Here is a 20,524-nt window from a genome sequence, read left to right on the forward strand (position 1 = left end):
AATTATTACAACCAATCCCTCAGAGATGCAAACAATTATCAGGGAATACTATGAAAAATTATATGCCAACAAATTGGACAACCTGGAAGAAATGGACAAATTCCTAAACATCCACACTCTTCCAAAACTCAATCAGGAGGAAATAGAAAGCTTGAACAGACCCATAACCAGCGAAGAAATTGAATCGGTTATCAAAAATCTCCCAACAAATAAGAGTCCAGGACCAGATGGCTTCCAGGGGAGTTCTACCAGACGTTTAAAGCAGAGATAATACCTATCCTTCTCAAGCTATTCCAAGAAATAGAAAGGGAAGGAAAACTTCCAGAGTCATTCTATGAAGCCAGTATTCCTTTGATTCCTAAACCAGACAGAGACTCATTAAAAAAAGAGAAATACAGGCCAATATCCCTGATGAATATGGATGCAAAAATTCTCAATAAGATACTAGCAAATCGAATTCAACAGCATATAAAAAGAATTATTCATCATGATCGAGTAGGATTCATTCCTGGGATGCAGGGCTGGTTCAACATTCGCAAATCAATCAACATGATACATCACATTAATAAAAGAAAAGATAAGAACCATATGATCCTGTCAATCGATGCAGAAAAGGCCTTTGACAAAATCCAGCACCATTTCTTAATAAAAACCCTTGAGAAAGTCGGGATAGAAGGAACATACTTAAACATCATAAAAGCCATTTATGAAAAGCCCACAGCTAACATCATCCTCGATGGGGAAAAACTGAGAGCTTTTTCCCTGAGATCAGGAACATGACAGGGATGCCCACTCTCACCGCTGTTGTTTAACATAGTGTTGGAAGTTCTAGCATCAGCAATCAGACAACAAAAGGAAATCAAAGGCATCAAAATTGGCAAAGATGAAGTCAAGCTTTCGCTTTTTGCAGATGACATGATATTATACATGGAAAATCCGATAGACTCCACCAAAAGTCTGCTAGAACTGATACATGAATTCAGCAAAGTTGCAGGATACAAAATCAATGTACAGAAATCAGTTGCATTCTTATACACTAACAATGAAGCAACAAAAGACAAATAAAGAAACTGATCCTGTTCACAATTGCACCAAGAAGCATAAAATACCTAGGAATAAATCTAACCAAAGATGTAAAAGATCTGTATGCTGAAAACTTTAGAAAGCTTATGAAGGAAATTGAAGAAGATATAAAGAAATGGAAAGACATTCCCTGCTTACCGATTGGAAGAATAAATATTGTCAAAATGTCAATACTACCCAAAGCTATCTACACATTCAATGCAATCCCAATCAAAATTGCACCAGCATTCTTCTCGAAACTAGAACAAGCAATTCTAAAATTCATATGGAACCACAAAAGGCCCCGAATTGCCAAAGTAATTTTGAAGAAGAAGACCAAAGCGGGAGGCATCACAATCCCAGACTTTAGCCTCTACTACAAAGCTGTAATCATCAAGACAGCATGGTATTGGCACAAAAACAGACACATAGACCAATGGAATAGAATAGAAACCCCAGAACTAGACCCACAAATGTATGGCCAACTCATCTTTGACAAAGCAGGAAAGAACATCCAATGGAAAAAAGACAGTCTCTTTAACAAATGGTGCTGGGAGAACTGGACAGCAACATGCAGAAGGTTGAAACTAGACCACTTTCTCACACCATTCACAAAAATAAACTCTAAATGGATAAAGGACCTGAATGTGAGACAGGAAACCATCAAAACCTTAGAGGAGAAAGCAGGAAAAGACCTCTCTGACCTCAGCCGTAGCAATCTCTTACTCGACACATCCCTAAAGGCAAGGGAATTAAAAGCAAAAGTGAATTACTGGGACCTTATGAAGATAAAAAGCTTCTGCACAGCAAAGGAAACAACCAACAAAACTAAAAGGCAACCAACGGAATGGGAAAAGATATTTTCAAATGACATATCGGACAAAGGGCTAGTATCCAAAATCTATAAAGAGCTCACCAAACTCCACACCTGAAAAACAAATAACCCAGTGAAGAAATGGGCAGAAAACATGAATAGACACTTCTCTAAAGAAGACATCCAGATGGCCAACAGGCACATGAAAAGATGTTCAACGTCGCTCCTTATCAGGGAAATACAAATCAAAACCACACTCAGATTATCACCTCACGCCAGTCAGAGTGGCCAAAATGAACAAATCAGGAGACTATAGATGCTGGCGAGGATGTGGAGAAATGGGAATCCTCTTGCACTGTTGGTGGGAATGCAAATTGGTGTAGCCACTCTGGAAAATAGACCTACCCTATGACACAACAATAGCACTGCTAGGAATTTACCCAAGGGATACAGGAGTACTGATGCATAGGGGCACTTGTACCCCAATGTTTATAGCAGCACTCTCAACAATAGCCAAATTATGGAAAGAGCCTAAATGTCTATCAACTGATGAATGGATAAAGAAATTGTGGTTTATATACACAATGCAGTACTACATGGCAATGAGAAAGAACGAAATATGGCCCTTTGTAACAATGTGGATGGAACTGGAGAGTGTGATGCTAAGTGAAATAAGCCATACAGAGAAAGACAGATACCATATGTTTTCACTCTTATGTGGATCCTGAGAATCTTAACAGAAACCCATGGAGGAGGGGAAGGAAAAAAAAAAAGGTGAGAGTGGGAGAGAGCCAAAGCATAAGAGACTCTTAAAAACTGAGAACAAACTGAGGGTTGATGGGGGGTGGGAGGGAGGGTAGGGTGGGTGATGGGTATTGAGGAGGGCACCTCTTGGGATGAGCACTGGGTGTTGTATGGAAACCAATTTGACAATAAACTTCATATATTGAAAAAAAAAATAAAGTGAGATTAATCGAAGATCTCAGAAAAATTATATTTGATTAACGCACATGGCTACTCACAGAAAGTTCTCTCTTCTGTTAATAGCAGCTAAATTTATACACACAGAAAAAAATTCTTAAGGCCATGCAAATTCAGTTGAATTCCATGCATTCATTATATTCATTATATTCATCGAAAACCTGTAGTAATGTCCACTTTCTTAAAGTGTTACTTTAAGAAAAAAATTAAAAATACACACTAAAACATGACCAAGATTAAACTGAAGAAAACAGTAAATAAGCATAATTTACGTTTTATTTTTAAAAGTATGGCATCACACATATTCAAGTGTGTTATACCAGGTTCATTCCCCAGAAGTGGCATTTTAAAGTGTTAAGCATTGTTAAATATCAAAAAAATATGAGTCTACCTTTACAATGTAGTATAATTCATTGTGGCATAATTCAAAGTACTGTGCCAGTAATAAATAGTATAATCAAGTTTCAAACTTCTTTTCAAATATATTTAAAGGAAAGCATATAGACATACATTTATATGTACACAATTTATTATACTCAGGTAATTAAAGATATTTTATAAGAGTAAACAGTTTTACCCCTCAGCTTGTTTGTACACTTATATAGATTTTTAATACTTGTTCAAAGACTTTCAATTCCTGTGTATACAGATTTTCATGAGAAGGAATAAAGATAAAATTTAATTTTACAGGAACACACATTGTCTTCCTTCACAAAATAACCCATAGTCATTCAAGGTTGATAAGAACTAATCTTTAAGAAAGCAACTGTTGTTGGGGCCCCTGGGTGGCTCAGTCAGTTAAGGGTCGACTTTGGCTCAGGTCATGATCTTGCCATTTGTGAGTTTGAGCCCCACAGTGGGCTCTGTGCCGACAATGCTGAGCCTGCTTGGTATTATCTCTCTCTGCCCCTCCCCTGCTTTCGCTTTCTCTCTAAATATATAAAAGCTTAAAAAAATAAGTACTGCAACCCAGGTTCCTTATGAAAATGAAGTGTTACACAGCCCTCCCCTCCAAAAGAAGGAAATTCTGCCATTTGTGATAACATGGATGGACCCTGAGGGTGCTATGCTAAGTGAAATAAATTAGACAGAGAAAGACAAATACTGTATTTACTTGTATTATTCACTTATATGTGGAATCTAAAAAAAAAAAACAAAACAAAACCCCAAACTTATAGATACAGAGAATAGATTGATGGCTGCCAGGGTGGGGAGTCAAGGGACAGGAGGGCTGGGTGAAGGTGGTCAAAAGGTACAAACTTCCAGTTGTGAGATTAATTAATTCTGGGGATGTAAGGTATAACATGCTGACTGTAGTTAATAATACTGTATTATTTATTTGAACATGGCTAAGAAAGTATATCTTAAAAGTTCTTATCAAAAATTGTAACTGTGAGGTGATAGATTTTAACTACGCTTATCGTGATAATCATTTTACTGTATACACATATATCAAATCACTATGTTGCATACCTTAAGCTTAGATAATGTTATATGTCAGTTATATTTCAATAAAACTGGAAAAAAATAGAAAAGAAGGGAAAGGTCAGCTGGTGCTCCACTGACTTAGTTTACCTAGGTAGCAGCAGCAGAAGTGATGTAATTTGGATAATGTCCCTGATTACAAGGTCATAGGTGAAAAATGCCTCCCACAGTGATATCCTTAAAGAAAGACATTTATCTCCAGCTCAAACTTGCTAGCATTGATTCCGTGGTGTGTAACGAAGAACATTGGCTGATAGAGCTCCATGATGCTGGATAAGAGACATTTTGCTGTATGACATTTGGTTTAATGTTATCACAAGGAACTAAGCCCGGATAAACTGAAGCCACAAGAGTGAACTTTAAGATAATTTGTATAGGACCAAGTACGGAGTTCTACAGGAAACATTCAAAATAGAAATTTTGTTTCTTTCTACTAAGAGTCTAAAAACTCAAAGGTGGCCTGATCGCTGTATACAGAAAGGAGGTTTGGAGGAACATAGGTGGATCAGTCGGTTAAGCGACTGCTTCTTGATCTCGGCTCAGGTCATGATCTCATGGTTCATGGGATCAAGCTCCACATTGGACTCTATGGTAACAACATGGAGCCTGCTTGGGATTCTCTCTCTGCCTCTCTCTCTCTCTCTCTCTCTCTCTCTGCCCCTACCCTGCTCCTGTGCATGCTGTCTCTCTCAAAATAAGGAAATAAACTTTATTTATTTATTTATTTATTTATTTATTTATTTATTTATTTATTTAAATGTTTATTATTTATTTTTGAGAGAGAGAGACAGTGCAAGCAGGGGAGGGGCAGAGAGAGGGAGGGAGACACAGAATCTGAGGCAGCCTCCAGGCTCTGAGCTGTCAGCACAGAGCCCCATGAGTGAACCATGAGATTGTGACCTGAGGTGAAGCCTGACACTTAACCAATTGAGCCACCCAGGTGTCCCAGAAATAAACTTGGAAAAAAAAAAAAAGGATTTTTGTTTGTTTGTTTGTTTGTTTGTTTTTAAAAGAAAGGAGGTTTTTGGGCACAGGACCAGGCAGTTTTTTGGTTTTTGTTTTGTTTTGTTTTGTTTATGAAATCATTTCTGCCCTTACCATTTTGGCTCCTTGTAGCTCAGATCAATTGTTTTATTTATCAGTATGTGCCAGGCATACCAGACAAAAGGTAAAATGCAGCAAAACAAGTCAAAGTAGAATGGTCTCCCTCGTAGAAAACGTGTACTCTGCGGAATTCTGACTGGTGTCCTATGAGCTCAGGGTTCCAGACAGCAACCAAAAGTAAATAAATACAACCGAGTAAAGCTGATGATCTAATTGGTGTTATTAAGTGATTCACAAATCAGGGCAGCATCGGGTCCAGCAGGTAGAGGGGAGCTCCATTCAGCTAAATGAAAGAAAGGTTTTTAAAGGCAGAGAGAGGCATAACAAAAAGAAGAAATGTATTAGCAAGGAATGCATTCTTTAGCCAAGGTTGACCTCCCGAGGGGAGCCAAAGGGGTCTACCAGCAAACTCTCTAGTATTGACCAGGAAATTTCATGCTGACTGGTTAAAGGTTACATTCCTGGGGGGGTTGAAACTGGCGTTGGGTTAGGTGTTAAGTCTGGGTTTCCTGACTTGGGGCCTTAACCTAAGTGATACCATTTTGGGCCTATGGTTTTCTTAACAGTTCCCTCCTTTTGATCAGACTTCCTCTAACTCAGACATGTGATCAAAATTTAAGACATTAGTGCCACTCTCAGCTACCTCTTGCTGGTTCTCTCAGGTTTGCTGATCCTTCGCTGGCATTCGCAGGCCGTGACGTTTTGCTTTATCTCTGTACGTTACGGCTTTAGGTTCACATTCCTTAAGTCGGTCATCTTCTGTGTGCCTTTTCTGACGTTCCAGTCTTAGGGTGATCACTTGCTTGGTGGCTAGCAGCTGTGAACATCCATTTAAAGCTTTTGGATGATAAAAGCTGACATGCAGGCTTGACAGCCTTATTTACATCTGCCCCTAACCAGGGAAATAGGGACCTGCCAGAGGGAGTAAATCCTGAATCCTGAAAGCTTCCTGCAACATCCTTTTTAACTCAATAATGTGAATTTAGAGGAGTTGACCAATGATATGTCTTATTTTGCTTGTGAAAAGTTAGGGGCACAGGTAGATTTTTTCCCTAGCCTTAAATAAAACATTGTTCGAATTGCAGAGGTTACCCCCACCCGGCACCCTCAGTAATGGCCTCGGAGGTGAAGATGAGGCATTATCTTTCTAGGCCAATGCCAACAGAAAGGAAGGGAAAAGAAGGAGACAGGGTTTCACGTTCAGTTAAACTGTGAACTCTTGATCTGTCGTCTTGGGCAGAAAGAGTCTGCCTCAATGTCACTACTGCTTTTCCTCGTCAATTTGATTTGGAGGCTCCAGCCTCTATATAGGACCAGGTGCCACATGGAGCCTTCTTTAGCTGTGTGATGTGAGCCCAGGGCTTGATACGTTCTAGCTCTGTAGCAATGTCTGTGGTCAGCAGAGTTTGGTAAGTTCCTTTTCAATGGGGCTCGAGAGCTGGTTTTCTCTGATAACATTTCCCAAATACCTAAACACCAGGCTCTAAACTATGATCAACAGAATCCTTTGTGGGTTTTTGTTTTATATATATATATATATATATTTTTTAATTCTTTTTAATGTTTATGTTTGAGAGAGAGAGAACGTGCATGTGCGTGTGTGGGGGAGACGTAGAAAGAGAGGGGGACAGAGTATCTGAAGTAGGCTCTGCACTGACAACTGACATGCAGGGCGCAAACCATGAGATCATGACCTGAGCAGAAGTCAGACGCCTGACCGACTGAGCCACCCAGATGCCCCTCAGCAGAATCCTTTGAATTGGGACCCAAGAAGGCTTCTTTCATCTGTTGATGACAGGCTTGAACATATGCATTAGAGACTTACAGTAGGTGGCCACACTAGCATGAGACAACAGGGATCAGCCGAAGGTTGTACACTGGCAGAATTCCAAGAAGTCTGCAAGGTTTTGTTAAGACTTGTATAATTTGCTCAGTGAGGTGGATGCCTTGATCACTGGAGATCATAGAAGGTATATCATATCCTAAGTGGGAAACACATTTTTGAACGGCTTTTCTTCTTATTTTCCTACTGTGAGAGCATCAGGAAAGGCTTCAGCCCATCCAGAAAACATGGTGACAAGAACATATTGATAATACTTACAAAGTGGCATCTGTAAGAATGAGGTTAAGCTGTAGGTGTTCAGAGGGTCCAGAGGGAATAGGTCTGAGGCCTCGGAGACAAAAACACTTTCCAGGATTATGGACCTGCCAAATCACACTTTTTTTTTTTTTTTTTTTTTAATAGAAGTTTCCCACTAATGTCTATTTATAATCTGAGTCCTCTGAAATGCACTGTGGTGGGTGAAGGAATGCAAAAACTGAAAAAGGGGGTTTGTCAGGGAGCCGGGAAGAACCAAACAGCCCTCTGGGTTTTCTCGCAGCCCTGATGTTTCATTTAATGGACTTCATCTGCATGTGTCACAATCTTTATAGAATCTGTTGCTGCTGCCTTGTGTGGAAGTCCGGCCGATGACATTATTAAAATTTCTTTTCAAGGATTTCTTTTCCACAAACCTGTAACTTTCTTTTTAAATTTAGATTTTGTCTTAAGGTTTCCTTTTTTATTTTATTTATTTATTTATTTATTTAATATTTTATTTTTAGGGGCGTCTGGGTGGCTCAGTCAGTTAAGTGTCAGACTTGGGCTCAGGTGATGATCTCACCATTCACGGGTTTGACCCCACATTGGGCTGTGCACTCCCAGTGCGGAGCCTGCTTGGGATTCTCTCTCCCTCTCTCTCTGCCCCTCCCCCACTCATGCTTTTTCTCTCTCTCAAAATAAATAAATAAACTTAAAAAAAAAAAAAAGATTTTGTTTTTAAGTAATCTCTGCACCCAATATGAGGTTCAAACTTACAACCTGAGTTCAAGATTCCCACGCTCTACCGACTAAGCCAGACAGATGCCCCAAAAGTTTTCTCTTTGAATAGCCAGTCTTATTTTAGGACAAAATTACTTTCTTTTTCCTCAACAAAAATGTATTTCTATTTGTCATGCTTTTTCCTACCAAAACTTTCCTGCATATAGAATTGTTACCCTTATTATTTCCAGTAGTCTTAATTACATTTATTAGAATTTGTAACTCCCAGAATTCTTAATTTTGAGTGAAAGCTTATAAGTAAGCAATTGTGAACTGTTACACCAGTATTCTTTAGATTGCAAATTTATGAATAATTTTTAGAAGTATATGCCTTTTTCATTTTTCCAATGTCGTGCTAACACATCTAAAATATCTTTTAGTTTCTTTGTAATAAGAAGCCAAAAGTAGAAAACCTGTGTTCAGTAATTAATGTTTTAGTATTTCATCTTATTTGGAAATGATCTGGATATTTAAAGAACTTAACTTATCATTTGACCTCATTCAGAAAAACTTTTAAGGTTTTAGGTTGCCCACAAAGCTTTAGGAAAGCTATTTAAGTAGACATAAATATTGCTGAAAAGTTCCTTTTTAAACTTTTCTTGCTAACTTTTACTTAATTCACTTCTGTTCAGTAATTATGTTTAGATTACCTACGAAAATTTCATTCAACGTTAGACAACTTCAGCCATTATCCTAAACTATTAATTTTTTGTTGACAAATCTTTTTTTTTTATAATTTATTTATTTTTTTAAATTTACATCCAAGTTAGTTAGCATATAGTACAACAATGATTTCAGGAGTAGATTCCTTAATTCCACCCCTTACCCATTTAGTCCATCCCCCCCTCCCACATGTTTATAAATCTTGTATGAGACAACATGAGCTTATTTGGCTAGTAAATTCAGGTAGAATAAAAATTTTGTATTTAATGCGGATAACTCTAAAGACATGTCTGTTTTAATTAAACCGTCAACCTTAAACTAGCTTTACATATCAAATATTTTCCCAGTTCACATGCACTTGAAAAAAATTGGGGTTAATTTCTATCTTTTTGAGTATTTTAAATTGCCCAGTCATTACAAGTGCTTGTCCTCAAACCCACTGAATAGAGCTCTTTTTGAAATTAATTTTAGCAATATCATCTGGGGGTAGAACAGTACCTCACATTTGTAACATAAACACAAACACACAGGTGCAAAGACCTCATAGTTACTAATATTTGTGGAGAAGATTTTTAAGATTTGTATTTGTCCCCGAAATTAATGTTAAGGGACCTGTGCTAGAGTTTGGGAACAAGTACCCTTTTAGCGGTTTGTATTTTTAAAAAAGGCCTCCTTCTCTTTCTTTTAGTCTCAGGTGACTGTGGGCTGTGTTTACATTTCAAAGACATGATAAGATGTTTAACTTCAAGGAACAATGAAAGAATGTAAGTTTCTGTAAGAAGGACTTTGGTTTCCTAAGGCCAATGATTTACTAACCTTTTAAGATGAACAAAAGGAAGTTTGGGGATTGGTAAGAAATAGATAAATTTAGAATTGCCTCTGGAGCTGATTTTTGTTTTCCAAAAGATTTGTAAGATAAGGACAGTTGCTCTTACTTAAAGAATTGAATTGTCACTTGAATGACATCATAGGTTGATCTACCTTTCCTACTATATTATCCTCAATTTGTTTCTTTCCCTCTGAGTACATAATTAGAATTTTAAATCTTTTTAGCGGTATTGAGTACCCCTCCCCCTCGCCCTGCTTGGGTGTAAGACAGGTCCCCAAAGAGGGTGCAAAGGATATTACCTTCCCCAAACTCCCAAAGACAGACAAGAGAAAGACCCGATGACTGGGGCTGTCCCACGCAGGCAGAAAGCCAAGCCCAGTTATGCAAAATGAGTCAAGCAAGAAAGCAACTGCTACCTCTGGGAGAGAGAGCGATGCAGGCTGCCTGGGTAGGAGGACCCAGTAGCGGATCTGCAGGACCAGCCAAAAGGGCCCCTGGCTTTGCACGGAATAGAAATCAAACTCCCAGGGAAAGTGAGAGCAGAGTTTGCATAATAGTGTAAGTGATGGGGCGTAGCAGATGGAGCATCTGGGAGACACAGAGAGGATAGGACACTCTTGTTTCTGCTGGGGGTCTGGGGTTTTTATTGAGGATGCTGGTCTTGTGAATGTGTCCTCTCAGACATCTAGGAATGGTCAAAACAAGGACAAGTGCTCAGGCGTCCTCCATAAGTCACTGATGGCCTGGAGCCGTGGGTATTGGTGTCTAGGTGTGTGGAGTCAGTGGTATTGGGAAATGGTACCTGATGACTCTGCCTGGTCATTCCTTAGATGTTATCTATTGTTCTGGAAGACTCCAAAGAAATCATTAATTTCTTGACCTTTACAAAGAGGACATACAGTATCTGAACTATAAGGCATGTGAAAAGTTGGGGTGCAGGTCCTAGCAAGAATAGCAGCAGGAAAAGGAGCAAAAAAAAAAAAAAAAAAAAAAAAAAAAGTGTTTTTCATGGGGTCCTTCAGTTTCCCTGTCCCAAAAGGATCAATAACCAATGGGTCTGGATTTGGAAAGGCAGGGACAATGTGAAATTTTATTTTCGTCTCTTGACTGAGCACTACAGACAGAGATTCAGAAGAACTGATTCTGTTAAGAGTTTTCATCATTTACTGGCTTCTGCCAATTTTTCCAGGAGCCCCTCTGCAGGCTCTAGTATCTCTGAGTGTCCCCAAAATGTCTCAGTGTCGTGAACTCTGAGGGGCCCATATGGGGGGGCTCCTTTGAAGGTAGATATGGGGGTATCTGTAAGGCCATTGACTTGGAAGCATTTTGTTTATATTGTGTAGTCTTTTCAGGGTGGAAAAATAATTCAGACTAGGATGAGTACTCAAAGGAAGAAAGAAGAAAGCAATAGTTCTGTCAGTCTTATAGTCTTTTCTTTTAGGTACCTCCCACATCTTTAATTTTTCATTAGCTTTTTGCAACAAAACTTTCAATGAAACGATTTTGGAATTTTGAAACCTTTTGGAGGTTTTTGCTTGCCAACTAAAATGGGTATACTGTTCAGTTGACTTGGAGAACGCTTTCTCTCAAATGAACTTCTCAAATGAACGATTTTGTCTAATCGGAATATTCCCCATACTGGTCATGGTGATTCCATTTTGCTTTTAGTAAAATTTTGCCATTTTTATAGGTATTCACAGCTCCCTGCCTCAGTTTTTGGACATGAGATGACTTCCAGGTGTGCTGGGAGGCGCTGTGCCAGACTCTTTTTTTTGTTTTGTTTTTGTTTTTTAAGTTTATCTATTCACATTGAGAGAGGGAGAGAGAGCATGAGCAGGGGAGAGGCACAGAGAGAGGGAGAAAGAGAATCCCAAGAAGGCTTTGTGCTCTCAGCGCTGAACCTGATGTAGTGCTCGATCCTACGAACTGTGAGATCATGACCTGAGCTGAAATCAAGAGTCAGACACTCAACCGACTGAGCCACCCAGGAACCCCTGCACCAGACTCTTTAGAATTTATGGATCCCATTAGCTAAGACTTTATTTACATAATACAAGAAAAACAAACATACGCACCTTAACACACCAGCAGTAACCAAAAGATGTTAAAGGGACTCCAGTGTGGAACTGTGGACTGAACCAAGGGCCAAGGGCAGGTGCTCTGTTAGAGGCTCCTATCAGTCTCCACTGACCCGTTAACCTTAGACTGGAAAGCCAATTAAGTTGGTAGCTTGAATTCAAAAAGAGCAGAGCTCAAACCAAGAGGGACTCACCATTGGCCCTCAGAGATGGTGAAAAAGACCGTGAACTCAAAAGGGTTTGCAAGACATCATGTTTGTTTCTTATTGTCCCTGAATGCTGTCAAAAGTTCACTTTGGATCCCATCGTTGCCACCAAATCTGTTAAAAACCAAAACTCAACCAAGCAAATCTGACGGTCTAGTTGGTTTTATTAAATGACTCATGAATTAGGCAGCATTTCATCCAGCAAGTAGAGGGTAGCTCCAGTGAACTACACAAAAGGCAGAGAGAGGGCACAACAAAAAGAAGGAAGGAGTATATTAACGAGGAATGCGTTGCTTTGGGAAGGTTGCCCTCCTAAGGGGACCCAAAGGAGTGTTTCAGTAAATTCTCTAATATTCACCAGGGAATTAATTCCATCCTGACTGGTTAAAGGTTACATTCCTGGGGAAAGCTCGCATTAAGATATTATGTTAGGTATTAAGATTAGGTTTTAAGGTTAGGTATTAAATCTCAGCTTACTGACCTGGGGTCTTAACCTAAGTGACACCATTTTGGGCCTGTGGTTTTCTCTTAAATACAAGCTTAAAGCTTGAAAACTAGAGTGTAATCTTCTCGTTTCACAGATGGACAGAGTCCCAGGGAGGTAAAGTGACTTGCGTAAGGTTTCACAACTAATTCTAGACTGAAGGGCAGCAGAAATGTGACAGTACTTCAGGACAGGCTATCCCAGTATGCTTTATTATGTTCATCATTTTGAGCTGTAGTCACTTGAAAAACAATACATGCAGGAAAAGGCTTTCCTTGATTTCCCCTTATCTGCCAGAGGACAGGTCAGGCAATAGGAACTGGGTTGTCCTCAAGCCCCTCCCTCCCTGGGAATGTCATTAACTGGGGAAGATTGATCACAGGAGAAGAGACTAGAAATTAATACCAACCCTAACAAACTTTGTCGCTGTCTTATCTCCCATCTATACGTCTTGCCCCCAAGAGTAAATGATCTGCCTCCCTCCCTCCTCTTTCCCTATTAAGATAGTATTTAATCCTGAATTCTAAAGCCACCTCTGGGTCTTACTCATTTTCCTTGCATATCTCCTGTGAATGCATAAGGTATACATGCTAATGATGTATTTCTCCTGTCAGTCTGCCTTTTATCTCAGCTTAGAACTCAGAAGGGTAGAGGGAAGATGGTGTATTTCTCCCCTAAAAGGCAGATCTAGATTTTTATTAAAAAACAAAACAAAAACAAAACCCTGGTGTGCCATTCTCTCCACAGATGGATGCATCCTCCATTGTAAGAGAAACCAGCGCTGTCCCGTGTAGCACACCCGGCCTCCACCTAGCGCGGGTCTTTGTGCCCGTGGCTCCCTCGGGAGGGGTTTTACTCCTGGAACAGGTTGACAAAGAGATGGAATTTAAAATGGCCCTTGCTCTTGGGGGGGAGGGAAATGTGCTGTGCGGGGGCTTCGGGTTCTTTGCCTGGAAGTGGCTTCCACGTAGCAGGAAGTTTCTTTGCCTTGCTGCCTCCTTCCCTGAACTCCAGATTCAGCCGCATTTATTTTTCCTCGGGGTCCTTTCAGTTTCTGCCTAATGAGACCGGTGGCAGCTGAGTGTGTGACTGACACTCGGTATGTACAGCTTGTATTCATCTTCCTGAGAAAGGGCATTGCACAATAAAGGATTGCCAAGGGCAACAGCAGTGGCATTTCGGAGAGCCCCAGCCGCCGCCGTGCACCGCCCCGGGGGAAGGAAACAGCGCGCGCAGAACGAGCGAGCGGGTGGAGGGAGGCGGGACTTCTAAAGTAATTAAAATATTCATATGCAGGGGGACCTTGAGTTCCTTTCTCTTTGCCCATTAGACCTCTTTACTTTTTACCCACAGACGGCTCTCCTGATTTCCAGGGCACAAAAGCCAAGTCGAGGCTGGAGGGAAATACTTTTGGAGTAAAATCAAATCAGTTGCAAATGAGTTACAACATCTCAATTGCCTTAATAGATCAAACAAAACTTCTCTGTGTTACTCCAGGCACCAGAACCGAAACCCTCCTTGGAGTTCCCCAGCTAAAAAACCCGTAAATCTTTGGCCTGCCTATAGCAAGGTCCCAAGCAATGCCCTTGAGGGCTCACCCAGGGCACAGTGACTTGGAAATAGAGTTTGCTGAGCACGTGGCCTGCCAGGATGGTGTAACTAGCAAACTAGCTGGAATGAGCACGCCAGCTTCAGGCCAGTGAATTCGTCTGTCAGGCCAGAAGTAGATTTTACTTACTTTGCACCCCGTGTATTGCCTGGGGAGAGAGTGGGCAAGTGAAGCGGGGTTTTTTTTTGTGTGTTGGTAGCTCAATTGATAATTCCAGCCAGGCTGGCTGCCCGTACCCTCCCTGTTCCCCCATTCCACCTTCTCTCCCGGTTCTGTCTTCAGAACAGAATTCTGTGTACTGCACATAAACGAGCATCGGATAGGCACACACCTCCTTGCTTCAAGTGGGTCTCTTTTTTAATAGAGCTGCCTGGTGCTTTAAAGTCTAACTTTGAAAACAGGTGGATTGAATTGAGATTTATAGATTTCAAGTTGAAAAAAACAAACTCAGTTTTATTGATAAAATTAATTTACCAATTGGCATAAAATAAACTGCGTGTACTTAAAAGTACATAGTTTGGTAAGTTTAGACATATGTATACACCCATGAACTCATCACCATAATCAAGATAATGGACATATTCATCCCCTCCAAGAGTTCCTTCTTGCCTCTTTGGAACCCATCCCTCTCCCCTCTTCCTGGCCCCTGCCCACACCGCTCCTACACTTCAAGCAACCACAGATCTGCTTTCTTTCATAATAGATTTGTTTTCATTTACTAGAAACTTATATAAATGGAATCACACATGTGTACTCTTTTTTGGTCTGGCTCCTTTTACTCAGCATAATTATTTTGAGATTTATCTATGTTGAGTGAACTTTTGTTTTGTTTTATGTCTGATCTTATTTATTTGTTACTCTTAGAAAATCTCATTTTTGACTAGACTCAACTTAGGGGTAGAAGCTTCCACAAAGAACAGCCTCTGTGTCTTGGCAATTTGTTCCCGGTGTTTCTCTTTGGCTTTCTTCATTCTCTTGGCCAGAAGTTTAGTATATTTTGCAGCCTCTTCCTTTTTTTTTCCTAGTATGCTATTTCTTCAGAGAGAAGATGTTTGTGTCACATGACATGTGGAGGAACAAGATGTTGAATCTTGGGCACTTTGTTTCTAGGTTTCTTACTGTCTTTGTTTAGGCTCTTTCTCACAATGTACTGGTAGATATAATCTTCTTTAGAGAGATTGAAAAGATTTCTGCCAGCTCTTTTGGGTCCCAGGAGACAAGGCACAGTAATATCAGTGAGTCTAGGAATATCGCCTCTCTGTTTTGTTTTGTTTTTTTTTTTTACAATAATCAAGTTGAGAACACTAAGATTGACATCCACAGTCCAACCTGGAAAAGATTTGCGCTTTCTTTCTTCAGTCCTCCTTGATCTGTAACAGGAGTGCCCCTTACACAGTAGCAGGCAGACACAGTCATGGGTCAAGACACCATGCCTCAGGGAGAATCCTTGTCTATAGTTCCCACCACTGATTGGGACCATACAACCCTTCCATTCCTCAATCAGAGCATCAGCAGCAACTTCTGTGGTCATATGCTTCTCATAAAAGGTACGAAATTTGCATTTATTGTCCACTTTGATGAGTTTCTGGCAGCCAGTAGCTGGGAAAGAGAGGTTCAGCTTCACCCTGAAGCAGCCGACCACCTCTAAGGTGCCCTGAAAAAGAGCTGTGTTGGGGCACCTGGGTGGCTCAGTCGGGAGGGACTCATGACTTTGGTCGTGATCTCACAGTTCATGGGTTTGAGTCCCGCATCAGGCTCTGCGCTGACAGCTCAGAACCTGGAGCCTGCTGCAGATTCCGTGGCTCCCTCTCTCTGTGTTCCTCCCCTTCCTGTGCTGTCTCTCAAAAAAAAAAAAAAAAAAAAAAAAAAAAAATTAAAAAATTTAAAAAAAAAGCCATGTTGAGTGAACTTTATTAGTCTGTAACTTTCAAAGAATTGGTCCATTTTAAAGTTGTTAAATTTATTGGCATAAAATTTCTTGCTCATTTATTTTTTTAAGTTTATTTATTTATTTTGAAAGAAAGCACAGGTAGGGAGGGGAAGAGAGAGAGGGAGAGAGAGTGAATCCCAAGCAGGCTCTGCACTGAAAGTGCAGAACCTGATGCGGGGCTTATACTCATGAACCTTGAGATCATGACCTGAGTCGAAGTCAGACACTTACCTGACTGAGTCATGTGGACCTGGCATAATATTTGTAGAATTTAAGGTACATTCGCCTCTGTCATTTCTAATATTATTAGTTTTTGTTTTCTCTGTTTTTTTTTTTTTCTCTTGATAATTCTATTTGGAGGTTCTTCAGTGTTATTGATATTCTCAAGCAGCTTTTGGTTTCATTGATTTCCTGACTGTTGTTCTGTCTTCTGTTCATTGATTTTTGCTCTGATATTTATTCCTTCCTTCCTTCTACTTTACTTTAATTCCTTAGTTTAATTTGCTTTTCTTTTTTTAAATTTCTTTAAGTGGAAGCTGAAGTCATTGATTTGAGAACCTTTTTCTGGGGCGCCTGGGTGGCTCAGTCGGTTAAGCGTCCGACTTCAGCTCAGGTCATGATCTCGCGGTTCGCGAGTTCAAGCCCCGCATCGGGCTCTGGGCTGATGGCTCAGAGCCTGGAGCCTGCTTCCGATTCTGGGTCTCCCTCTCTCTCTGCCCCTCCCCCATTCATGCTCTGTCTCTCTCTGTCTCAAAAATAAATAAACGTTAAAAAAAAAAATTAAAAAAAAAAAAGAGAACCTTTTTCTTTCTAATATAGTTACTACTATACATTTATCTCTAAGTACTGCTTTAGCTGCATCCCATATGTTTTGATGTTATTTTTCTTCTTTTTAATTAAAATTTTTTTAATGTTTATTTATTTTTGAGAGAGTGAGAGACAGAGCATGAGTGGGGGAGGGGTAGAGAGAGAGGGAGACACAGAATCCAAAGCAGGCTCCAGGCTCTGAGCTGTCAGCACAGAGCCTGATGTGGGGCTCGAACCCACAGACTGGGAGATCATGACCTGAGCCAAAGTCAGACACTTAACTGACTAAGCCACCCAGCCTCCCTATTCTTTTTAATTTTTAAATACTTCCTAATTTCTCTTTGATTTCTTTTTTGGCTCATAAGTTTAGAAGTTTATTACTTCTACACTTTAAATATATACAATTTTGTGTCAATTAAATAAAACTGTCAAAAATGTGTATTACTTAGTTTCCAAATATTTGGGAGTTTTCCAGATCTTGCTATTATTGGTTTCTAATTTAATTCCACTGTGGTCACATGAAAAGATGCTCAACGTTGCTCCTCATCAGGGAAATACAAATCAAAACCACACTCAGATATCACCTCACGCCAGTCAGAGTGGCCAAAATGAACAAATCAGGAGACTATAGATGCTGGAGAGGATGTAGAGAAACGGGAACCCTCTTGCACTGTTGGTGGGAATGCAAATTGGTGCAGCCACTCTGCAAAACAGTGTGGAGCTTCCTCAAAAAATTAAAAATAGACCTACCCTATGACCCAGCAGTAGCACTGCTAGGAATTTACCCAAGGGATACAGGAGTACTGATGCATAGGGGCACTTGTACCCCAATGTTTATAGCAGCACTCTCAACAATAGCCAAATTATGGAAAGAGCCTGAATGTCCATCAACTGATGAATGGATAAATTGTGGTTTATATACACAATGGAGTACTACGTGGCAATGAGAAAAAATGAAATATGGCCCTTTGTAGCAACGTGGATGGAACTGGAGAGTGTGATGCTAAGTGAAATAAGCCATACAGAGAAAGACAGATACCATATGTTTTCACTCTTATGTGGATCCTGAGAAACTTAACAGAAACCCATAGGGGAGGGGAAGGGAAAAAAAAAAAAAAAAAGAGGTTAGAGTGGGAGAGAGCCAAAGCATGAGAGACTTTTAAAAACTGAGAACAAACTGAGGGTTCATGGGGGTGGGAGGGAGGGGAGGGTAGGTGATGGGTATTGAGGAGGGCACCTTTTGGGATGAGCACTGGGTGTTGTATGGAAACCAATTTGACAATAAACTTCATATATTGAAAAAAATAATAATTCCACTGTGGTCAGAAAAATACTTTGTACGACATGAATCCTCTTAAATTGACACAGATTTGTTTTGTTCAGAATATGATCTGTGTTCTGCATGCAATTGAAAAGAATGTGTAGTCTGTTGTTGTGTGGAATGTTCTAGAAATGTCAATTAGGTCAAGATGATAGTGTTATTCAAGATGTCTGTATCTTACCTGATTTTCTGTCTACTTTTCCTATCAATTATTGAGAGATAGATATTGAAATCTGTAATTATAATTATAGATTTGGAAAATTTGTTCTAAAGTTCCATCAATTTTTTGTTTCATGCACTTTGAAGCTCTGTTATTGGATACATTTATTTTTGGAATTGTTATGTCTTCTAGAAGAATTGACAGACTCCTTTATCATTATGTAATGAGCTTCTCTAACCCTGGCAATATTCTTTACTCTAAAAACTGTCTGATATTAAAATAGTCACACTATCTTTGTTTTGATTAGTGTTAACATCGTACATCTTTTCCCATCTATATTAGTTTCCTATTGCTGCTATAACAAGTTACTACAAACTTAGTGCCTTTAAACAACACAAATTTGTTATGTTATAGTTCTGGAGGTCAGAAGTCCAAAATCAGGCTTGTTGGCCTAAAGTCAAGGTATCATCAGGTTTGGTTCCTTCTGGAAGCTCTGGGGAAGAATCCATTTCCCTGCCTTTTCTACTTTCAGGATGCTTTAACTTAGGGGCCCTTCCTCCATCCTTACAGCCAACAGCGTAGCATCATTATATTCCCCTTAATTATCTCTGCTTCCATTGTCACATGGCTTCTCTGGCTGACCCTCTTGCCTCTCTCACATAAAGACTCTCATGATTACAATAGGACCACTTAGATAATTTCCTCATCTCAAGATCCTTAATCACATCAGTGAGATCCCTTTTTCCATGTAAGGTAATGTGAACACAGTTTCCAGGGATTAGGATGTGGTTATCTTTGGGGAACCATTATTCAGCCAACCATACCTTTCTTTTCCTTTTAACCTATTTGTTTCTTGTATTTAAAGTAGGTTTATGGTAGGCAGCAGGTTCTTTTTTTAAAAAATTCTTTTAATTATAGTGTTTAGGCAATTTATGTTTAATGTAACTATTGATAAAGTTGAGTTCAAATCTTCCCTTTGCCATATTTTCTATTTGTCTCATCTGTTCCTTGTTCTCTTTCTCTTCTTTTGTGCCTTTAGTCTGCTATAACAAAATGTCACAGACTGGGTAGCTTATAAACAATACAAATTGACTTTCAATGATTCTGGAGATTGGAATTCTGAAATAGGGTGCCTGCATGATTGAGTGAAAGCCTTCTTTCCAGTTGAAGACTTCTTGTGTCCTTACCTGGTAGAAGTAGATAGAGATATCTCTAAAGTCTCTTTTCTAAGGGCACCAATCCCATTCATGAAGGCTCTGCCCTCATGATCTAATCATGTCTCAAAGGTCTTACCTGCCAATACCATCAACTTGGACATTAGGATTTCAACACATGAATTTTGGAGGGATACATTCAGACCATAGTATGCCCTTCTTGGGATTAAGTATCTTTGATGATTGCATTTTAACTCTGAATTTGGATAATGGCTATAAATCTGTTGTATTTTTTTAGTGGTTGCTTTGTGGTTTATAGTAAACATCTTTAACTTACCACAATATATCTTCATGTGATATCATACCATTTCAAATACAGTATTAGAACCTGATTCTGGTGTACTTTCATTTCTTCCTCCTGATCTTTGCACAATTATTATTTACATTCTACTTTAAATACATTATAAACCTCACAACAGGTTTCCCCCCCCTTAAAGTGAATTATCACTCAAAGAGGTTTAAATAATAAGGAAAAAATATTTGATTTATATTTACATAGTTACACTTTCTAGTACTCTTGTTTTCATGTGTATATCCAGATTTCTATCTAGTATAATTTTCTATCTGCCTGAATTACTTTATTTGATATTTCTTATAGTTATGGTCTGCTGGTAATGTCTTCTTTCAGCTTTTATATCTCTGAAAAAAATAATTATTTCACACTTTTTAAAAAGATATTTTTGCTGGGTATAGAATTCCATTTCATTACTTTGAATATGTGCCCTAGTCCCTTCTGACTTGCATTCTTTTCACTAGGAGTCTGATATAATTATCTGATAAATTATCTTTGTTTTTTTGCAATAGGCCATATGATGACATCCCTACATGCTTTTTTTTTTAAGACTTTATTTATTTATTTATTTATTTTGAGAGAGAGAGAGTGGCATGTGCACACAAATAAGAGGGAGGCAGAGAGA

The 20,524-nt window shown here is 39.4% G+C and overlaps 2 protein-coding genes across 2 annotated transcripts in view; one reads left to right on the forward strand and one right to left on the reverse strand.

Moving 5' to 3' along the window:
- The window catches only part of RANBP3L (RAN binding protein 3 like), a 289,492-nt gene that overhangs the window by 36,346 nt on the left and 232,622 nt on the right, over window positions 1–20,524 (forward strand). The gene's annotated exons all lie outside the window — the stretch shown is intronic.
- The window catches only part of LOC123580175 (40S ribosomal protein S6-like), a 63,719-nt gene continuing 57,616 nt past the window's right edge, over window positions 14,422–20,524 (reverse strand). Inside the window, exons 2-3 of the mRNA XM_045444523.1 lie at window positions 15,374–15,829; window positions 14,422–15,149 (exon numbers count right to left, since the gene is read on the reverse strand). Of these exons, the coding sequence (XP_045300479.1) occupies window positions 15,036–15,149; window positions 15,374–15,829 (570 nt within the window). The 3' untranslated portion in view covers window positions 14,422–15,035. The remainder of the gene's footprint in view (window positions 15,150–15,373; window positions 15,830–20,524) is intronic.

This window comes from Leopardus geoffroyi, chromosome A1 (assembly GCF_018350155.1).
Source record: "Leopardus geoffroyi isolate Oge1 chromosome A1, O.geoffroyi_Oge1_pat1.0, whole genome shotgun sequence".
NCBI lineage: Eukaryota > Metazoa > Chordata > Mammalia > Carnivora > Felidae > Leopardus > Leopardus geoffroyi.